This window comes from Pseudophryne corroboree, chromosome 9, assembly GCF_028390025.1.
Source record: "Pseudophryne corroboree isolate aPseCor3 chromosome 9, aPseCor3.hap2, whole genome shotgun sequence".
In the NCBI taxonomy this organism is placed as follows: domain Eukaryota; kingdom Metazoa; phylum Chordata; class Amphibia; order Anura; family Myobatrachidae; genus Pseudophryne; species Pseudophryne corroboree.
Window position 1 is genome coordinate 298,154,793 of NC_086452.1, and position 20,302 is coordinate 298,175,094.

At 43.3% G+C, this 20,302-nt stretch overlaps 1 protein-coding gene across 1 annotated transcript in view; it reads left to right on the forward strand.

Annotated features, from left to right (window-relative positions):
• SERHL2 (serine hydrolase like 2) overlaps positions 1-20,302 on the forward strand; it is a 309,035-nt gene that overhangs the window by 273,639 nt on the left and 15,094 nt on the right. Inside the window, exon 12 of the mRNA XM_063940393.1 lies at positions 7,608-7,701. Within this exon, the coding sequence (XP_063796463.1) occupies positions 7,608-7,701 (94 nt within the window). The remainder of the gene's footprint in view (positions 1-7,607; positions 7,702-20,302) is intronic.

Below are 20,302 nucleotides of genomic sequence, written 5' to 3' on the forward strand. Positions count from 1 at the left end.
ATGCAGCTTGCTATTACTTCCCATCAGTTTGCACATTACCTGAAAGACTTCACCTGTACATTGGATACCCCTATCGCTTTCAATTATTCTAGGGATACCATATCTACACACACATTCCTGCACAATTTTCTTTGCAGTGAACATAGCAGTATTTGTGGCAGCAGGGAACGCTTCTACCCAATTATAAAATACATCAATACAGACTAACACATATTTTAAATTCCTACAGGGTGGTAACTGTATGAAATCAATTTGTATTACCTGAAAAGGTCCGTCTGTCGGAGGGATATGGGATGGCTCTGTTGGTATTGACTTTCCAATATTCTTCCTCAAGCAAGTAATACATGTCATTGCTCTCTTACCTACATGAGAAGAGAATCCTGGCGCACACCAGTAGGCTCTCACCAGCTTACACATACCCTCTTTACCAAGATGAGTCAGACCTTGTGCCGCCTCAGCTAGGCCTGGAAGATATGCTCTGGGGGCCACTGGCTTACCGTGTCCACCTGTCCAGAGTCCTGAGGACTCCTGGCCATACCCCTTTGACCTCCAGACCGCCTTTTCCTGTGGAGAACACAAATTTTGCATTTAAAATAATTTTTGTGTGTTGATTGTGTTGAATGTCATCAGTGATGTGATGTTCGTTTGTATGGGGGTGCTGGCTGCTGATTTAGCAGCTTCGTCTGCCCGGCTGTTACCAAGTAAAATTGGGTCTTGGTTGTAAGTGTGTGCTTTGCACTTGATAACAGCCACTCTGTCTGGTTCTTGTATCGCTGTTAGAAGCCTTTTTATGTGGGATGCATGCGCTACAGGTGTGCCAGCTGACGTCATGAAATTTCTGAGGCGCCATAGGGTCCCGAAATCATGCACCACTCCAAAGGCATACCTAGAATCTGTGTATATATTGGCTGACTTACCCTTGGCCAATTTACACGCTCTGGTTAGGGCAACCAGCTCAGCAACTTGTGTTGAGTGCGGTGGGCCCAGGGGTTCAGCTTCTATGATACCTCTGTCATCTACAACTGCGTATCCAGTACACAAGTCTCCCGAGTCCGTTTGTCTGTGGCAACTACCGTCAGTGTAAAAGGTAAAGTCTACGCCTTCCAGTGGGTTGTCACTGATGTCAGGTCTCGCAGTGAAAGTCTGATTCAGGTATTCCATACAATCATGCGTATCAGTATCTGCACTAAATCCTCCTTCACCATCATTCTCATCCTCCACCCTTTGTGCCTGTCCAGGCACACTTGGCAGATAAGTTGCAGGATTTAGTGCGCTGCACCTTTTGATGGTGATGTTTACAGGGGCCATCAGTGATAATTCCCACTTTGTAAACCATGCCGATGAGACATGTCTGGTTTGGGCGGAGTTCAGTAAGGCTGATACTGCATGAGGTGTATGGATGGTCAGGTTGTGTCCTAACACCACGTCTTCGCTTTTACTTACTAGCAAAGCTATCGCTGCAACACTTCACAAGCATGTGGGGAGAGACCGCGCTACGGTGTCCAACTGTGCACTGTAGTAAGCTACCGGCCTGCTGGCATCACCATGTCTCTGGGTTAAAACTCCTGCTGTGCATCCTGCACTTTCTGTACCATATAATTCAAAGGGCTTCCCATAATCTGGCATACCTAATGCAGGTGCCTGTGATAGGCACTGTTTGAGTCTCTCAAAGGCCAATTCAGACTCATCTGTGTGCGAGATCCGATCTGGTTTGTTCGAGCAGACCATTTCTTGCAAAGGTAAAGCCAGTATGGAGAATCCTAGGATCCAGTTTCGGCAGTACCCACACATTCCAAGGAAAGTGCGGATCTGTTGCTGGGTTTGTGGCAGGGTCATGTCACGAATCGCCTGTATTCTATCAGCGGTGAGATGTCGAAGTCCTTGAGTCAAGCAATGTCCCAAATATTTTACCCTGGTCTGGCACAGCTGCAACTTATCCTTTGAAACCTTGTGTCCCGTATGGGAAAGATGAAACAGAAGCTTTTTCGTGTCTTTCAAGGACGGTTCGAGTGAATCAGAATACAGCAATAAGTCATCGACATACTTTATTAATACTGATCCGCTCTCAGGTTGAAAGGATTGTAAACAGTCATGCAAAGCCTGGGAGAAAATACTTGGGCTGTCAATGAAACCTTGGGGGAGATGAGTCCAGGTGTACTGTACTCCCCTGTATGTAAATGCAAAGAGGTATTGGCTGTCAGGGTGAAGAGGGACAGAAAAGAAAGCAGAACAGATGTCAATGACAGTGAAAAAATTTGCAGTAGGGGGAATTTGCATGAGGATGACAGCTGGATTGGGCACTACGGGGAATTGTCTCTCAACTATCTTGTTTATCCCCCTTAGATCCTGCACTAGCCTGTAGCCCCTCCCCCCACTCTTTTTCACAGGGAAGATGGGACTATTGGCAGTGCTGGACGTCCTGACTAGTATGCCCTGTTGTAGCAACCGCTCTATGGCGGGGTACACTCCTAATTCTACCTCTGGCTTCAGAGGATACTGAGGGATTTTTGGAGATATTCTACCGTCTTTTACTTGCACTACTACCGGAGCTACATTCGCCATCAATCCAGTGTCTTGTCCATCTTTGGTCCAAAGGGAACCCGGTATTTGTGAGATCATTTCCTCTACCTTTGATGGACACTTGTCTATAACAGCAGAATGCGTCATTAGCCTTTGAGGGGTGTCTAATATATATTGTACTTCCTGAACGTGATTCTCAGGTATATCCAAGAAGACACCCTCAGGAGTACAGTATATGACACACCGCATTTTACACAATAAATCTCTTCCAAGCAGGTTAGTCGGAGCCGCTGCAGCCAGCAAAAAAGAATGCTTGGTTTGCAAGGGCCCTATCGTAATCTCTGCAGGTCTACTCAAAGGGCAGTGTTGCACTATTCCTGTTACTACCATTGCCGAAATTGTTTTACCCGTGGTTTTTATACCTACAGTTGAATTTAACACTGACCTGGCCGCCCCTGTGTCTACAAGAAAAGGTAATGGTACACCAGCTACATCAACCGTGACCTCAGGTTCACTACCAAGGCTAGCAATCAACTTCACTGGCTGCAGACTACAGGTGTGGCCCAACCCCTATTGTGTGGTGAGACCCTCCCGCAGCGCGCTGGCAGCTACGATATGTGGGGGAGGTAGCTGAGAATTTCCGGAGGTCTGCCCATCTCTCCTTGGAGGGTACCTCCTTGTTTCCCCTGCATGTGGCTCGTAACTTCTCCTTTGTGGTCCCTGATCCCAATTATGTGAGTAGTAGTGTGGTTCGTATTCTCTGTCTAGGGTTCTATCTTGGCTATGCGCTCTACCACTCCTACAGTCTTTGGCAAAATTCCCTTCCTTCCTACAAATGAAACATGTTCTAGGTCTGTCCCAAACAACAGGGGTCCGGGTTTTCGGCTGATGGGGTTTTGCCATAAGGTCCTGTATACTTACCGTCATCAGTTTTCCCCCCTGTGACTCCCTGTGTTTAATGATGTTCCTATCATGCTCGACAGCGGACTCTCTCAATGCAGCCACTGAGATACCTCTCCAGTTTGGTAGAGAGGTCTGTACCTTTGTTCTGAGTGCCTCCTTCAACCCGTCCATTAATACTGAAACAGCTACCTCCCTATAATGTGCATTGTCTGTAATGTCCTCGATCCCAGTGTATCTAGCCATTTCCTGCAGTGCTCGATGGAAATATTCGGATGCCGTTTCACCTTCCTTTTGCCTTATGGAAAAGATTTTATTCCATTTGACAACAGTAGGGAAATATATTCCTAATTGCAGATTGATTTGTCGTACCTTCTCCTGAGTGTACTCATCAGTGATAGGTACTTCTTCGTCTAAATTGCAATCAGTTATGAACTTTGCGGGGTCAATATTGGAGGGTAAACATACCCGTAGCACTGTTCGCCAATCTTTGTTTGTGGGTTCGGTGGCGTTACCTAACTCTTTAATGAACCTCTGGCATGCGACTAGATCCTTTCTGGGATAGGGAAATTCTGACATAATTGACCTCAATTCTGTCCGGGACCAGGGACAATGCATGCCAATGTTCCTGACGGGAGTTACTCCCTGAGCGTCAGTCTTCCCATTGGGGACTGCAATCACCCTGACAGGATTTAATTTAATTACATAATTTTGGTTTGATTCTACAATGTGGGGTGCTATGGTTTCTGCATAATGTATGGTACCGTACTTACCTGTGGACACGACCTCACTTATCCCTCCGCTAGGGGGCCTGACTACTGCTCTTGTTGGTTGGGCCATGCCCACCTGAGTGTCTTGTATGGTGGCTGCTAGAGAGAGTGCCGATATCGTGCTGGGCTCATCTTCTTGTTCGCAGTCCTGGGGAAAATTTAAAACAGGGTACAACTGGCAAGGGTTAGTGTTAGTACATTTTGCAATTACACTCTTATTCTGTACCAATGTATCATTGCCTGTAGCCATTTTCTCCCCAACAATATATGGTGGTGGTGGTGCCGTCACCATTGTTTTCCCGCTAGGTTTGGAACTAAGCTAATTCCTTTTGCATATCCCCCTCCTGTTGCCATAAATTTAAACAGTCTGTATGTTTAATCCTTTGTTTCTTGGATTTTATCAGACATATCCTTAACCTTAAGTTCTGTAATACCTCTGGTTCAAAGCTGCCCACTCTAGGGAATGGTACCCTATCATTGTTGGTCATACATATCCACTCATTACATAAACCTTCTGTGTGTGAACCATATTTTTCACACATGATAAACCTTGCTGAGCCTTTTGGCCACAATTCTGCCTGAACCCTGTCTAAACGTCTCTTACTTGAGCAACTGGCTCCCATATTTGTGGGTCGCTTCTAATATCTTTAAAAAATTCCCACAAACACCAAAATACTCAATATAAGTAGACGGTGGAAGTATACCTGAGCGCCTTCCACTCGCTCGCGCCCACGCTGGCCAATACAACGATACACTGTTGGTAGCGGATCGCAATGTACCCAACTTAGGGCTCCTATCAGACCTTACACCGTAATTTCTTTCGGTGGAAGTTCTGTTTGGAATATTTTCCTGAGAGAGGCAGTGAAAATTTCCTTTTCGGTATCTTTCAACTGGAATTGTTTGTAGGGTGAAAAACAGAGAAATTAGATAACTATCCTTCACCCTTTCCAGTGAAGCCCACCAGGGAGATTTCCCGAAGTTTATCAAAGAAAAACCCCTTTGTCTATACAATCACGTCTGCGTATGCTCTTCCACAGCACGTGACACAATAATATCACGTTGCTCTGTGCAGAACAAACGGACATGTGATGTAATAGCACAGCCTATAGATACTAGTTATCTATATGCCCTACGACTGCTGTAGACCACCTAGTAGACCACCTAGAGTTGTATGGGATACCACTCAGTCCACCAAGACCACCTAGTCCACTTAGTTAATAACGCAGGGTTGCGAACCCTATGCCACCGGGCCTCTACTAACCCAGTGTGTCCACCTAGACCACCTAGCAATCCACCTAGTCCACCTAGTTCTTGGGTTCAGTATCCACTCACTCCTGCACTCGCTCACTCAAATACACTTTATTTTTCTGTACAGAAAATTATCATTCAGACAAGCAGCTTTACTCCCAGAGGCAATACAGTAAATAAGGGTTTTATACTAAACTTTGGAAACTGGGCAATCTTGTGTTATTGTAGCGTGGCTACTATCCCACCTTTAAACTAAACGAATTATCGTGCGGTTTTAGTATGCGCACACAACGCTACGCAAGCTTGCGTAATTACGCAACCGTGCGTACCTCTATGCCACGTGTGCGGCCTTGCGCTACGTGCACGTTTTGTGTACGCTGTCCTCGCGTTCCGTACCACGTGTACCAATGTGTGGACGCAATAAAACAACTCACACAATTTCTATAAATGTGAGCAATATTAACTATAATCGCTCACTTAACACGCCACACAGTTTCTTTTCTGTATAAACCTTTATAACTAGGCCAGACTGCGTTTGTGTTTTACACTTACTTCCTTAATATTTATATTATGAATCTAGTAATCTGAATGTTATGGCAACAATGTGGGAGAGTATGCACAGAGTATGGGTGTACGCTTTTCTTGTGTACACATTTGGCGCCAAAAATAAATTCACAGATTTTAAATAGCTTTTTTTCTGCTTACCTTACGAGTTCTATCAGCATCCCTACAAACCATCAGCAATTAAGTAGGGTTTTCAGTGCATCCACCGACCAAGAAAAGGATACGTAGGATCCCTGTCCACCCTTATGCTGATAGATTAAGTCTGCTTGTGACCTGTTAAGCAGTAAAAATGTGGAAAACCGGAGAGCCCCCAATTGATAATGCTGATTATCTTTACAGGAATTAAAGCTATACCTTAAACATACTTTAAATATACTTTAAACCTTTAGCCGCTGCGGCCGCTATACTTAATTAACACTCTACGCACCTTTTACGCTATTAGCGTACAGAGTCCCGTACAGTGTACGGACTTTGCGTACACACGCCGCGCTGATGGTACAAAGTACTCACAGCGTGTACACACCCAGAGATACACTTTAAACCTCCTACAGCAATGCTATGCAATAATAATACACTTTAAACCTTAGCAGGGCAATGAGGACACGACACCAATTGTGATTTTACCGCTGGGTTCCGACACCACAGTGGATTATTTCTTAAAGGGGGTTTACAATACAAATTATACACTACAATACAAGACAATATAACAGAATAATGGCTACAGTCAATGTACATACGTGATTGGAATCGCTTGCGCTACCCGGCCCGGTCCTCGGTCATCTGATAGATAACTTGGTGAGTCTTCTGCCAGGCCAGGCTGCAGCAGGCTTTATTTATACAATTCTTCCAAAAGCAATACAATGGATACTGTAATCCCTTTGTCCATTGGACACAGGAATGCACTTTTACAGTACAGGAGAGGTCATAGGTTGATTTGAAAAGGTAGGCGGTCTTTCTCAACTGCTCTTGTGGGTGGTCTCCTCTGGATTCCCGCCGCATACATAATATACAGTAAATACAGTTTATATCTATATTCTGCTTCTGCACATAACTATCCGCAGGAACATGCGATCTTCCGCAGACCAACACCGGAATGTTACCCTTAAAATACCCTACAGCTGGTACCAAACACCACCTTATAACCTTAGTCTGTCCCCTCTTATCCTGTAAAGGTGAATCCCTTTGTTCTGGAATCATTTAAACTGTTGTTACTTTCTGATGTGGTGCAGGGGGACTATGTGTACAATGTGCACTATTTGGATTAAATATGTAATGTTTTGATAGCTCTCCATGCGTTCACAAACTCTACCGTAAATACCCATACCACGCGCTGATGCGCACGACCGCGGGAGCGACCATACGCAAATTGCGAATATGTGCACGCACAGCAGAACAAGTACACGCGCGGAGGCCATCTGTGTGTTTGTACGTGATGTGTGTACTGCAATATTTTTCGACTTTGACAAAATCTAGTACAGAGTGGTTTCATTCAAGTCAGTTTGTAATAAGTCCTCATTTTTAACTCCATTCTATTACTGCATGAAATAACTATAGTATAGGAATGTTTAAGGTAACCAGCAAGACCTAAACATTCTTTTATTACAGGGCTAATGAAGGAATGGCAGCTGATTTAATGCGAGGAGTTTATACAGACATGGGACAGACTTTAATGCAAGGATTCAAAGAAAACTTGAAGGAGGTAAGTTCACATATTGGGCCTGATTCAAAGGTTGATGCAATGCCGATGTTTGCAGAGTTTAATTTTATTTTTAGTACTGCACGTGTTTGAGTGGCACTGCGCATGATCCGCGACTGATTATCATGGCGGTTGCAGTGAGAATTTGGATGCAGCTTGATTGGCAGTCAGTGTGCTTTCATGGGAGGTAACAGGGGGGAGGGACGCTAGTCAAATGCATTTATGTCACAAGCATTTCATGGGTGTGTTACAGCACCACATCTGTGAATGCAGTTTCAGTGGCCCTGGCGGGTTAGTTCAGACAGTCATTCTAAACAACTGTAGATTTCCTCAAAACTTTGATAGATTTGCATATGAGCAGATTAGGGATGCTGCTAGTGGGCGTCTCAGTACAAATCCCAGCGGCATTAGCATATTTTTTATACCACTGTGTACAAAGAGCCATTTATGAATGCAATTTCTTCTGTTTCTAAATCAAGCCCATTATCCTTTATTCAGGGGGAGTGGCTCTAGCCTGAACACTCTAACTGCTTGTAATGAGATGTGCTATCTTGCTGAGATTTATGGTATCATGCATAGAAAAAATGGATGCAGATGCACTATGCAATCATTGATACGCCAAGATATGTGTATATGTGTATTTATTATTATTCTTTATTTATATGGCACCACAAGAGATCAGCAGCGCCCAATTACAGAGTACATATGTACACTTGAAGTTTGAGATCGCTTCAGTCTAGAATGGCACCACCTCTCTGTTTTTAAGCAGGAAACTAGCATCCGACTACATAATCGACAGTCCCATTTATATAGGACCTTATTCAGTAAGGATTGCAGATTCTGCTTTTTAGCAGAATCTGCAATCCTTTCAATCGCATGCAGGGGTCGCCCAGCATGCTACCCACCGCCCACCCACTGCAATCACGCGCTAATTGCAATCACAACGCAGAAACTAGGGAAGCCTCGTGCCAGAGCAGACATTGGTGGCCAGGCCTGTGTCTTTGGCCAAATATATGCCAACAACCTCTTATATTTAATTGTAATATATATTTCAATTTTGGGTAGTAATGATTGCATAGTGCATCTACATCGATTTTTTTCTATGCCACCACTATCCTTTATTTCAAGATTGTTAACAAAAGAATATTGAGCTAGTTGCCATGGTATTACATTTCCTAAGACATTTCCTAAGAGACCAATGCAAAAATAGGAATTTAATACCTACCGGTAATTCCTTTTGTCGTAGTCCATAGTGGATACTGGGGATCTGTACTTCAGTACTATGGGTATAGATCGGGCCCACTGGAGCCTGGCACTTTAAAACCTTTAGGGTGTATATGTGTGTGCTGGCTCCTCCCCTCTATGCCCCTCCTACCAGACTCGGTCTAAAGGCCCGTACACACTGGTCGATGTATCGGCCGTTCTCTTGAACGGCCGATACATCGCGGGACCGTCGGCCAGTGTGTACGGGCGATACGTCTGTGAACTCCGTCGTTCACAGACATATCGCGTCGGCCGCGCAGCACAGCCGACAGCCAATATATCTAACGATATATTGGCCCGTCGCTGTGTGTGTACGGGGCGGTCGTCCGACCGCCCGTACACATGCTGCGGCGGCCGGTGGTGATTGACAGGTGAACTGGGCGGGCGCGAGCGCCCGCCCGCCCAGTTCATGACGTCAGTCCCCCGACGGATCGGGCTGTGTGTATGCACAGCACACTGCCCGATCCGTACATAGATATATCTGCAGATCAATTGATCTGCAGATATATCTAATAGTGTGTACCCACCTTAAGAAACTGTGCCCGAGGAGACGGACATACCACGAGAGAAGAAAACAGGTACAACAACGGTGAGGCACTAAGCCAACACAATATTGCAAGAAATAAAAGAAATATGTAAGTGCGCAGTCAACAGCAGCTGGTAGTAGGATGGTCAGGTCCTCCAATATATAGGTAAAAAGAAAACAGTATACCAGCGCTGGCTGAAAATGATAAGACGGTTTGCTTATATAAAAAGATAACAGATTTATTATTACATTTAAAAACACAGGAATCGATTCCTATTACCCATTAATATTAGCACTTGTAGATGATGTTATCTCACTGGATAAAATATATATATATTTTTCAACTCCCCTTTATGGCTTTAAATAAATCCTTATAGCTAGGACAGTCTCCAGATAGCATTCACCGGAACACAAGAATAGTTACCGAGTCCACAATAAATGATATGATGGCATCAGCTTTAGGAAGAGTCCATTGCTAGCTGTATCGGTGGATCACGTCTTTGTAAAGTGTCCTCAGTGATTGGAAGTGTCCATTTGTAGCCAAGGATTAGAAAGTCACAGAGATTTGTCGGAGAGTGATATCCAGGTAAGTGAGTAGGCTCAACGCGTTTCACTGGCAGCAGTGTAATCCAGCTTCCTCAGGAGCATAAACTCAATCTGTGTTGGGTTATCTATTTATACCCTTCTAGATAACTTAATAACCAGCACCTGTTTAGTGCCTAACATAAAAAATCAAACCGTCTTAAAACACTTTTATACATACATATTTGGTATCATAAACATCTACTTAATTCCTCCATTAAAACGCATGTCAAAACGAGGATTAAAACTGTTATTTATTATTAAAATAAGGTCAGATAAGGTCAGTCACAAGATACACATGTCACGTGATCTAGGTCCTATCCAATCTCATTGGTCCAAATGGGGACATGTGGTCTCGGCCCCGTGATCGGAGCTCCGAGTATCCCCTTCTTATGAGGTACCTCAATGCTATTTCTGTATCCAAAGAGGTTTTTAACTTTCAGCGGTAACGCGGCTTAGTTCTGCGCACGTGACTCGGACTTGCCGGTCACGTGACCGCTGGAAACATACCCCGTGCCCTGCACACTTGCCAAGGTCCCATACACTTATCCCCTAACCAGAATCTGTCCCATATTGTATATTATAAACGTAAAAATAAGTTAACAGTTTTATAGATATTTCTTGGTTCAAAATCACAAAAGGGGATATATAATGTAAGTTGGTCACATGACCCATATCTCTCCCACATCTATAGGCTGTTCTTGATCACATGGGGAAGGGGCACGTCTCGAATAAAACTGTTACCATGGAAACTGATAAACATACACTTAGATCACTAAACATGATTCATACAGATGTCCAATAGTTATATTTCTATAGGTGTGTAGATCATTATTAGTATATATGCACAGATCTCTATGTGAATGTGAATCCTCTTAAATCCACAGGATGTTAGATCTTTAGAAAATATAATACAATATATTGACATAAATACTTATTTAATAATCATAACCCATCCATGGTGTACTATATAACATAATTTCTAAGTATATACAAAAAATATATAACGATGTAATCACAATTATGTACTCTAAAGATCCAAGCTAATGAGAGGTTCCTATATATACGTTTCTATATCCACGATCGTCTTACATCACGTAAATATGTATAGAACAGTATAGTATCCAATTGATCAGATACACATATTTCATATTTTTCTCTCTGTATCCAATGATTTATTGATTGTAATGGTCAATTAAGGGACACCATCTACGGGACCATCAATATGGAGCTCTTTTAGTTAAATCCCGCCCCTCTATATACCAACCACTTTAAATCTCAAAGTAAGCACAGAAACAGACACCTCTAACTAGAGAACTGAGTTCAATTCAATTGCTTCGTTGAGTCCTTCTGGATGTAGAGAATTGAACTTCAATATCCAGAAGACTTCCCTACGGCACAGCCTATTAAATCTATCTCCCCCTCTGTCTGTAGGGGCAATATGTTCAAGACAAATTATTGAGAGACAAGCGGGGTTATTCCCATGTACATTAAAATAGTGTCGTGATACACTGTGGGCCATGTATTTGCGTATTATGTTTCGTCGATGTTCCATGAATCGTGTGTGTAATGATCTCGTGGTCCTCCCTACATAATTCAAACCACACCCACATGTTAACACATATATCACAAACTTGGAGTCACAGTTCAGAAAGGATTTCAAATAATATTTCTCATTTGAAGATGGAATCGAGATGTGTGTAATTTTGCGCTCCATGTGTTGGCACATGGTGCATCTATTTTTTCCACATTTATGGAAACCCAAGGGTTTCTTAGTTAACCAGTCTGAACCCTCTCCATTTTTCTTTGTCAGTGGGATCTTGTAATGACTGGGTGCCAATATGGTTTTTAAAGCCCTATTTTTTCTATATATGACCTGTGGTTTGTTTGGTAAGAGACTCCCTAAAATGTTATCTTATTTTAATACCCTGTAATTTCTTTGAATTATTGTCTTGATTTCTTTAGCACAGGTATTGTATTTGCAAATGAAAGCCATTTCTCTTCCCTCTGTGTTATATTTATCTATCTTTTTCGAAGAAGATGGATGGAGTAAATCCTGTCTATTCATATTAACCACTTCTTCCAGAGCTTTATTCAAGAGCCATTGAGGATAGTCTCTATTTTTAAGGGATTCTAAAAGTTCATTAGCCTGTACTTTAAATGTATCTATATCGGAACAGTTGCGTCTAAGACGCATAAGCTGTCCCTTAGGTATATTATTCTTCCATGGTGCGTGGTGAGCACTTTTATAATGTAAATAAGAATTGGTATTCACTGATTTGACAAAATTAAATGTTACCTGGTCCCCATGGCGGTACCTGTGAGCTGCAGATAAAACTTGTGATTAAAAATAAAATTATTATGTGTTAAAATAAAGGTGATGCATTGTATAAGAAAGGACTGGTGTTGTTTACCCAGAGTTTGTGTCCTATCAAATAGTTCAGAAATTACCTTTACACCAGTGACATGGGGAATATTGGTATATAGTGCCTGTACATCCAGTGTCAGGAAAGCATAAGTATCCTTCCACTGGATGTTCTGTATTTTATTGAAAAAATCTTTTGTGTCTTTTAAATGTGATCTTAATACTGGTACTTGTGGTTTCTTTTTACATTGACTCCTTTCTTCAACCACAAGTACCAGTATTAAGATCACATTTAAAAGACACAAAAGATTTTTTCAATAAAATACAGAACATCCAGTGGAAGGATACTTATGCTTTCCTGACACTGGATTTACAGGCATTATATACCAATATTCCACATGTCACCGGTGTAAAGTTAATTTCTGAACTATTTGATAGGACACAAACTCTGGGTAAACAACACCAGTCCTTTCTTATACAATGCATCACCTTTATTTTAACACATAATTATTTTATTTTTAATCACAAGTTTTATCTGCAGCTCACAGGTACCGCCATGGGGACCAGGTAACATTTAATTTTGTCAAATCAGTGAATACCAATTCTTATTTACATTATAAAAGTGCTCACCACGCACCATGGAAGAATAATATACCTAAGGGACAGCTTATGCGTCTTAGACGCAACTGTTCCGATATAGATACATTTAAAGTACAGGCTAATGAACTTTTAGAATCCCTTAAAAATAGAGACTATCCTCAATGGCTCTTGAATAAAGCTCTGGAAGAAGTGGTTAATATGAATAGACAGGATTTACTCCATCCATCTTCTTCGAAAAAGATAGATAAATATAACACAGAGGGAAGAGAAATGGCTTTCATTTGCAAATACAATAGCTGTGCTAAAGAAATCAAGACAATAATTCAAAGAAATTACAGGGTATTAAAACAAGATAACATTTTAGGGAGTCTCTTACCAAACAAACCACAGGTCTTATATAGAAAAAATAGGGCTTTAAAAACCATATTGGCACCCAGTCATTACAAGATCCCACTGACAAAGAAAAATGGAGAGGGTTCAGACTGGTTAACTAAGAAACCCTTGGGTTTCCATAAATGTGGAAAAAATAGATGCACCATGTGCCAACACATGGAGCGCAAAATTACACACATCTCGATTCCATCTTCAAATGAGAAATATTATTTGAAATCCTTACTGAACTGTGACTCCAAGTTTGTGATATATGTGTTAACATGTGGGTGTGGTTTGAATTATGTAGGGAGGACCACGAGACCATTACACACACGATTCATGGAACATCGACGAAACATAATACGCAAATACATGGCCCACAGTGTATCACGACACTATTTTAATGTACATGGGAATAACCCCGCTTGTCTCTCAATAATTTGTCTTGAACATATTGCCCCTACAGACAGAGGGGGAGATAGATTTAATAGGCTGTGCCGTAGGGAAGTCTTCTGGATGTTGAAGTTCAATTCTCTACATCCAGAGGGACTCAACGAAGCAATTGAATTGAACTCAGTTCTCTAGTTAGAGGTGTCTGTTTCTGTGCTTACTTTGAGATTTAAAGTGGTTGGTATATAGAGGGGCGGGATTTAACTAAAAGAGCTCCATATTGATGGTCCCGTAGATGGTGTCCCTTAATTGACCATTACAATCAATAAATCATTGGATACAGAGAGAAAAATATGAAATATGTGTATCTGATCAATTGGATACTATACTGTTCTATACATATTTACGTGATGTAAGACGATCGTGGATATAGAAACGTATATATAGGAACCTCTCATTAGCTTGGATCTTTAGAGTACATAATTGTGATTATATCGTTATATATTTTTTGTATATACTTAGAAATTATGTTATATAGTACACCATGGATGGGTTATGATTATTAAATAAGTATTTATGTCAATATATTGTATTATATTTTCTAAAGATCTAACATCCTGTGGATTTAAGAGGATTCACATTCACATAGAGATCTGTGCATATATACTAATAATGATCTACACACCTATAGAAATATAACTATTGGACATCTGTATGAATCATGTTTAGTGATCTAAGTGTATGTTTATCAGTTTCCATGGTGACAGTTTTCTTCGAGACGTGCCCCTGCCCCATGTGATCAAGAACAGCCTATGGGGTATATGCAATTGTGGTCGAATTCCCGAAATTGTCGAATTTCGGGTCATTTTCGACCAAAAAAAAAAATTCCCCTATGCAATCCAGTGCTTTCCGACCAAAAAACGGACTTTCAAAATTCGACTTTTTGAAATTCGATTTTTTGCAAATTCGACTTTTCTGCAATGATACAAGTGCTGCAATTCGACCAAAGCATATTCAATTCAAGTTTTGAAATTCAACAGCAGTGCTTTTAGACAGCAAATTCGTCATTTTCAATCCGCCACACTTTGGAGGGTGAAAACAAATAAAAAAATTTTAAACATGTTTTTTTTGGTGTTTTTTTTTGGGGGAATAGCAGATCTATTTATATTAGAAGGGATTAGGTACTTTTTTTTTTTTTTTGGGAGGCACAAATATTATTTATATATTTTTTAAAATATTATTTTTTTATTTTTATTTTTTTTTATGCTGGAAGGGTAAAATCATAAAAAAAAATGGCGTGGGGTCCCCCCTCCAAAGCATAACCAGCCTCGGGCTCATTGAGCTGGTCCTGGTTCTAAAAATGCGGGGAAAAAATTGACAGGGGATCCCCCGTATTTTTAAAACCAGCACCGGGCTCTGCGCCTGGTGCTGGTGCCAAAAATACGGGGGACAAAAAGAGTAGGGGTCCCCCGTATTTTTAACACCAGCATCGGGCTCCACTAGCTGGACAGATAATGCCACAGCCGGGGGTCACTTTTATGCCGTGCCCTGCGGCCGTGGCATCAAATATCCAACTAGTCACCCCTGGCCGGGGTACCCTGGGGGAGTGGGGACCCCTTCAATCAAGGGGTCCCCCCCCCCCCCAGCCACCCAAGGGCCAGGGGTGAAGCCCGAGGCTGTCCCCCCCCCATCCAATGGGCTGCGGATGGGGGGGCTGATAGCCTTTGTGATAATAAAAAGATATTGTTTTTTCCAATAGTACTACAAGTCCCAGCAAGCCTCCCCCGCAAGCTGGTACTTGGAGAACCACAAGTACCAGCATGCGGGAGAAAAACGGGCCCGCTGGTACCTGTAGTACTACTGGGAAAAAAATACCCAAATAAAAACAGGACACACACACCGTCGACAGTAAAACTTTATTTCATACGTCGACACACACATACTTACCTATGTTCACACGCCGACATCGGTCCTCTTCTCCATGTAGAATCCACGGATACCTGTAAAGAAAAGTTCAAAATACTCACCTCAACCATGGTCCAGAGATAAATCCACGGACTTGGCAAAATAAGAAAACGCAAATACCCGCACCAAAAACGGACTGAAAGGGGTCCCATGCTGACACATGGGACACCTTTCCACGAATGAGACCTGTCAGTGACAGCTGTCACTGACAGGTCTCTAAGCCAATCAGGAAGCGCAACTTCGTTGCGCTCACCTGATTGGCTGAGCGCTGTCTGCACTGTGACAGCGCATCGCACAGCTCCCTCCATTATATTCAATGGTGGGAACTTAGCGGCTAGCGGTGAGGTCACCCGCCGGTCAGCGGCTGACCGGCGGGTGACCCCACCGCTACCCGCAAAGTTCCCACCATTGAAAGTAATGGAGCGGCTTTGCGATGCGCTGTCACAGTACAGACAGCGGACAGCCAATCAGGTGAGCGCCACGGAAGTAGCGCTTCCTGATTGGCTGAAGGGACGTCAGTGACAGGAGTCACGTGATGTCCCGGCATTCGGGAGAAAGGGGTCTGATGTGAAAACATTGGACCCCTTTCTAGTCCGGTATGGATCGGTGTTCGGTTTGTTTTTTTGCCAAGAACGTGGATTTACCTCTGGACGTGGATGTACCTCTGGACGCTGGAAGGTGAGTATAATTTTTTCACAGGTACCCTCGGATCGTCGGCGACCGTGGCAGTCGGCGTGTCAACATAGGTAAGTATGTGTGTGTCGGCAGTATGTAATAAAGTTGTACAAGTCACGGTGTCTGTGTCCTGTTTTTATTTGGGTATTTTTTTTCCAGTAGTACTACAGGTACCAGCGGGCCCGTTTTTCTCCCGCATGCTGGTACTTGTGGTTCTCCAAGTACCAGCTTGCGGGGGAGGCTTGCTGGGACTTGTAGTACTAATGGAAAAAACAATATCTTTTTATTATCACAAAGGCTATCAGCCCCCCCATCCGCAGCCCATTGGATGGGGGGGGGACAGCCTCGGGCTTCACCCCTGGCCCTTGGGTGGCTGGGGGGGGGGGGACCCCTTGATTGAAGGGGTCCCCACTCCCCCAGGGTACCCCGGCCAGGGGTGACTAGTTGGATATTTGATGCCACGGCCGCAGGGCACGGCATAAAAGTGACCCCCGGCTGTGGCATTATCTGTCCAGCTAGTGGAGCCCGATGCTGGTGTTAAAAATACGGGGGACCCCTACTCTTTTTGTCCCCCGTATTTTTGGCACCAGCATCAGGCGCAGAGCCCGGTGCTGGTTTTAAAAATACGGGGGATCCCTGGCCAATTTTTCCCCCGCATTTTTAGAACCAGGACCAGCTCAAAGAGCCCGAGGCTGGTTATGCTTTGGAGGGGGGACCCCACGCCATTTTTTTTCGGGTTTTTCACGTTTTTTTCCCGTTTTTTAAAATCGCGGCAAAATCCGCCAAATCGGCCGATTTTCGCCCGCGATTCTGGCGAATCCGTTTTTCATTGAATATGGTGAATCCCGGCAGGCACCTGCCGGATTTCACCTGGCGAATTTGGTCGAATTAAAAAACGGCGATAATTGCCGCGAATTCGACCGCAATTGCATATACCCCTATAGATCTTGGAGAGATATGGGTCATGTGACCGCTTACATTATATATCCCCTTTTGTGATTTTGAACCAAGAAATATCTATAAAACTGTTAACTTATTTATACGTTTATAATATACAATATGGGACAGATTCTGGTTAGGGGATAAGTGTATGGGACCTTGGCAAGTGTGTAGGGCACGGGGTATGTTTCCAGCGGTCACGTGACCGGCAAGTCCGAGTCACGTGCGCGGAACTAAGCCTCATTACCGCTGAAAGTTAAAAACCTCTTTGGATACAGAAATAGCATTGAGGTACCTCATAAGAAGGGGATACTCAGAGCTCCGATCACGGAGCCGAGACCACATGTCCCCATTTGGACCAATGAGATTGGATAGGACCTAGATCAGGTGACATGTGTATCATGTGACTGGCCTTATCTGACCTTATTTTAATAATAAATAACAGTTTCAATCCTCGTTTTGACATGAGTTTTAATGGAGGAATTAAGTAGATGTTTATGATACCAAATATGTATGTATAAAAGTGTTTTAAGACGGTTTGATTTTTTATGTTAGGCACTAAACAGGTGCTGGTTATTAAGTTATCTAGAAGGGTATAAATAGATAACCCAACACAGATTGAGTTTATGCTCCTGAGGAAGCTGGATTACACTGCTGCCAGTGAAACGCGTTGAGCCTACTCACTTACCTGGATATCACTCTCCGACAAATCTCTGGGACTTTCTAATCCTTGGCTACAAATGGACACTTCCAATCACTGAGGACACTTTACAAACAAAGACCTGATCCACCGATACAGCTAGCAATGGACTCTTCCTAAAGCTGATGCCATCATATCATTTATTGTGGACTCGGTAACTATTCTTGTGTTCCGGTGAATGCTATCTGGAGACTGTCCTAGCTATAAGGATTTATTTAAAGCCATAAAGGGGAGTTGAAAAATATATATATATTTTATCCAGTGAGATAACATCATCTACAAGTGCTAATATTAATGGGTAATAGGAATCGATTCCTGTGTTTTTTAAATGTAATAATAAATCTGTTATCTTTTTATATAAGCAAACCGTCTTATCATTTTCAGCCAGCGCTGGTATACTGTTTTCACTAAGCCAACACACAACCATAACCAAAAGGAGGGCGCTAACCAAAACAGAGAATAGCAACACCAACCTAACCAGGATAGGAAAGCTATCCCAACAACAAAATGGGACCGCAACGGCGGGCCAACCAAACACTTACTCAGGTAAGCAGGAATCGAAGCACTGAGGCGGGCGCCCAGTTTCCACTATGGACTACGAGAAAAGCAATTACCGATAGGTATTAAATTAATTCCTATTTTCTCTTACGTCCTAGTGGATACTGGGGATCTGTACTTGAGTACCATGGGGAAGTCCTAAAGCTCCCAAATGGGTGGGAGAGTACTGAGACCCCTGTAATACCGCCTGACCAAACTGAAGGTCATCCTTGGCCAAGGTGTTGAACAGATAAAACTTAAACTGTAAGGCCGAGCCACCCCGGGCAGCCGCCCAGGAAGAGCCCACAGATCTCGTCGAGTGGGCCTGAATAGACGTCGGCAAAGGCAGAACTGCCGAAGTATAAGCTTGTTGAATGGTCAACCTGAGCCAATGAGCAATTGATTGCTTAGAAGCCAGATGACCAATCTTGGTGGCATCACAAAGGACAAACTGCGAGTCACATTTCCGATGACGAGCCGTCCGTTTGCCATAAATCTTCAAAGCCCTCACCACATCAAAGGACTCTGGACCAACGGAGGCGTCAAACAACACCGGAACCACAATGGGTTGATTCACATGAAAAGCTGACACCACTTTTGCCAAAAACTGAAATGAAAATCATGAAAATCAAACAAGGGCTCTTACAGGATAAGGCCCCCAATTCAGAGACATACCTGGCAGACGCCAATGCTAATAACATCACTGTCTTCCAGGTGAGAAATTTCAACTCCACCCTATGTAAGGGTTCAAACCAGTCCGATTGAAGAAAGGACAGAACCACATTGAGATCCCACGGAGCCGTGGGAGGTACGAAGGGCGGTTGCATATAAAAGAACTCCCTTAAGAAAAGTTTGTACTTCCGGTAACATGGCAAGTTGTTTCGGGAAAAAAATAGAAAGCGCCGAAATCTGGACTTTGATGGAACCTAAACGTAAGCCCATTTATCCACTCCTGCCTTCAGGGAAAGTAGAAAGCGACCCATTCTAAATTCCACAGGAGAAACCTTTCTACTTTCACACCAGGAAACATACTTTTTCCAGATACGATGATAATGTTTAGACGTAACCATCTTCCTAGCCTGGACCATGGTGGAAATAACCCGGGAGGAAAGACCTTTTCTAGCTAGAATCTCCCTCTCAGCTTCCAAGCTGTCAAACATAGCTGCTGTAAGTCTGGATAGACGAATGGACCCTGTTGAAGAAGATCCCTTTGAAGCGGCAGAGGCCAGGGACCCTCCAGAGCCATGGTTAGGAGGTCCGAGTACCATGCCCGTCGAGACCAATCCGGGGCAATTAGAATTGCTTGAACGCTTTCCCTTCTTAGTGTTTTTAGAACCCTTGGGATTAGCGGTAGAGGAGGGAACAGGTACACAAACTGGTACATCCAAGGTGTCATCAGCGCGTCCACTGCTACAGCCTGCGGATCCCTCGTTCCGGAACAGTAACGGCATAGCTTCTTGTTGAGACGAGAAGCTATTAGATCTATCTGCGGAAGGCCCCACCGGTGAATTAAGTGTTGAAACACCTGGGTATGTGGGCCCCATTCCCCTGGTTGGAGGTCATGTCTGCTGAGGAAGTCTGCTTCCCAGTTGTCCTCTCCTGGAATGAATATGGTCGATATGGCCCTTGCGTTGGCCTCCACCCAGATGTGTATTCTTGACACCTCGCATCTCCGTCCTGCTTTTTGTTC